Genomic DNA, 2,249 nt, shown 5'->3' with positions numbered 1-2,249 from the left:
ACCCACGGGCTCAGGCAATCCACTCACCTCAGCCTCCCAAAGGTGCGGGATTACAGGCTGAGCCACCAAGCCCAGCCCAAAGCAATTCTAAGCAAAAAGAACAATTGCAGAGGCATCACACTGCCTGACTTCCAATTATACTATAAGGCTACAGTAAGTAAAATGACATGGTACTGGCACAAGAAATCCTGAGTTATATTCTGCAGCCTGACCAAGTACAATTGTTGAAATGCAATTTCCTGTTGAAATGCAATTGAAAATCCCATAATCACTAAGAGGTAGCAGTTGTGTCCATCTTCCCTGGTAACCAGGGCCACATTTCTTGGTAGGGACTCAGGCGTGGGTGTGTGAGGTGAGGCAGGAAGGACATGCCAAGGTTTTTTTATTTTTTGAGTTGGAGTCTCACTCTGTTGCCCAGGCTGGCATGCAGTGGCATGCTAATGGTCACTGCAGCCTTGACCTGCTTTGCTCAAGTGATCCTTCCACCTCAGCCTTCCAAGTAGCTGGAACTACAGGCATACACTACCACACCTGACTAATTTTTTGATTTATTGTAAAGATGAGGTCTTGCCAAGTTGTCTAGGCTGGTCTCGAACCCATGGCCTCAGGTAATCCTCTCACCTCAGCTTCCCAAAGTGCTGGGATTATAGCTGTGAGAGGCTGCACCCAGCCTATGCCAGGATTTTTCCAAAAGATACAACGGATTTGTCATCGTTGCTCCTAGGTGACAGTCCTCAGCTGACCTCTGTCAAGTACTATGGCCTTCATGTCACCCTGTCCCTGGGGTCTCTCCCAACAGTGACTGTTTGTGGTACTTCCTGTCATTTCTACTCACTGTTGTTACCATGTTGTACTCCTCCCTTTTCTTTGAGTTGGAGTTTCACTCCGTCACCCAGGCTGGAGTGCAATGGCATTCTCACGGCCACCCAATGTCGACCTGCTGGGCTGTGGTGATCCTTCTGCTTCAGCCTTTCAAGTAGCCAGAACTACAGGCATGTGCTATCACACCCGACTAATTTTTGGGTTTATTGTAGAGATGAGGTCTCGCCAAATTGCCAGGGCTGGTCTCGAACCTGCAGGCTCAGACAATCCACTCCCCTGGGCCTTCTAAAGTGCTGGGATGACAAACTACTCCCCCTTTTGACTGTAACCTCAAGATTGGTCAGCATCTGTCTTGCTCACCATGGCATTGTCAACAACAGGTACAATGCCAGACTTAGAGCAGGTGCTTAATACATGTTGTGTGGGAGGAAGAAGGAGGGAAGGAAAGAAGGGAGAGAGAGAGAGAGAGAGAGAGAAAGGAGGAGGGAGGGGAGAAGGGAGGGAAAGCATGAAGGAAGGGAGGGAAGGGCGGAGGGAGGCATGGAGAGAAAGAAAGAGAAAGAAAGAGCCGGCACTGAATGCCTCACTGCATTCTGTGCCCCTGTCCCTGGGATCTCCCCCACATCCTCTGGAGCGGGGACCATGTCCTGGCTCTCCCTGTAGCTCCAGAGTCAGTCAAGGGTATGCCCACAGCCAAGGTTTGGTGCTGGTGGTGCTGGTGACCAGGACACACGCTGACCTGGCCAGCAACAGACTAGAGAGTCCCTTTCTCGCTTGCCCTCTGGCAGGCCAGGGGTCACCTCCTTTCCCTCCTCTCTCAGGTACCACCTCATGTACAAGCCGCCTCCGACCATGGAGATCCAGGCTCGCCTCCTGCAGAACCCAAAGGACACGGAAGAGAAGGTCAAGCTCAAGATGGACTTGTTCTACCGGAACTTGGCGGAGCTGGAGCAGTTCTATCGGCAGGCCATTGCCCTCAATGGGGACCAGGACCCCTACACAGTCTTCGAGTACATAGAGAGTGGGATCATTAATCCCCTGCCCCGAAAAATCCTCTGATGGCTTCAGAATAAGGAGCACTCCCCAGGAAATGAATTGATCCCCACCCCCACCCTTTTGGAAGCCGCCACTAAAAAGCCAATAAAGAGTACTGGGTCCAATTTCTGCAGTCCTGAAAGTGAGGTGGCTGGAAGCTGGCCTTGTCTTGAGCTCTGAGCATACAGGTGAGGCCTAGGGAGATGGAGAAGGTGAGAGCTTCAGGCCAGGTCCCTGGAGTCAGAGCTGGGGTGAGTCGTGCTCCAGTGTCAACACAAGGTGTGTCCTTGGATGGTTGCTTAACCCTCAGAGCCCCTCTTTTCTCAGAAGCAAAATGAGAATAATAACAGTAACTGCCTTGGGGGATTAAGTGAGGCTATCAGATGAAACTC

At 51.4% G+C, this 2,249-nt stretch overlaps 1 protein-coding gene across 1 annotated transcript in view; it reads left to right on the top strand.

Moving 5' to 3' along the window:
* LOC103271823 (adenylate kinase 8) overlaps positions 1-1,940 on the top strand; it is a gene marked incomplete at its 5' end in the record, with an annotated part of 5,033 nt that extends 3,093 nt beyond the window's left edge. The window contains one exon of the mRNA XM_008069320.2: positions 1,644-1,940. Coding sequence (XP_008067511.1) covers positions 1,644-1,881 — 238 coding nt within the window. The remainder of the gene's footprint in view (positions 1-1,643) is intronic.
* Between the last annotated feature and the right edge of the window lie 309 nt (positions 1,941-2,249).

Source organism: Carlito syrichta, unplaced genomic scaffold (assembly GCF_000164805.1).
Source record: "Carlito syrichta isolate Samal-C Ts95f unplaced genomic scaffold, Tarsius_syrichta-2.0.1 Scaffold311915, whole genome shotgun sequence".
NCBI classification, from domain to species: Eukaryota; Metazoa; Chordata; class Mammalia; order Primates; family Tarsiidae; genus Carlito; species Carlito syrichta.
Note: the sequence above shows the minus strand (reverse complement) of the source record. Positions and strands in the feature narration are given on the sequence as shown.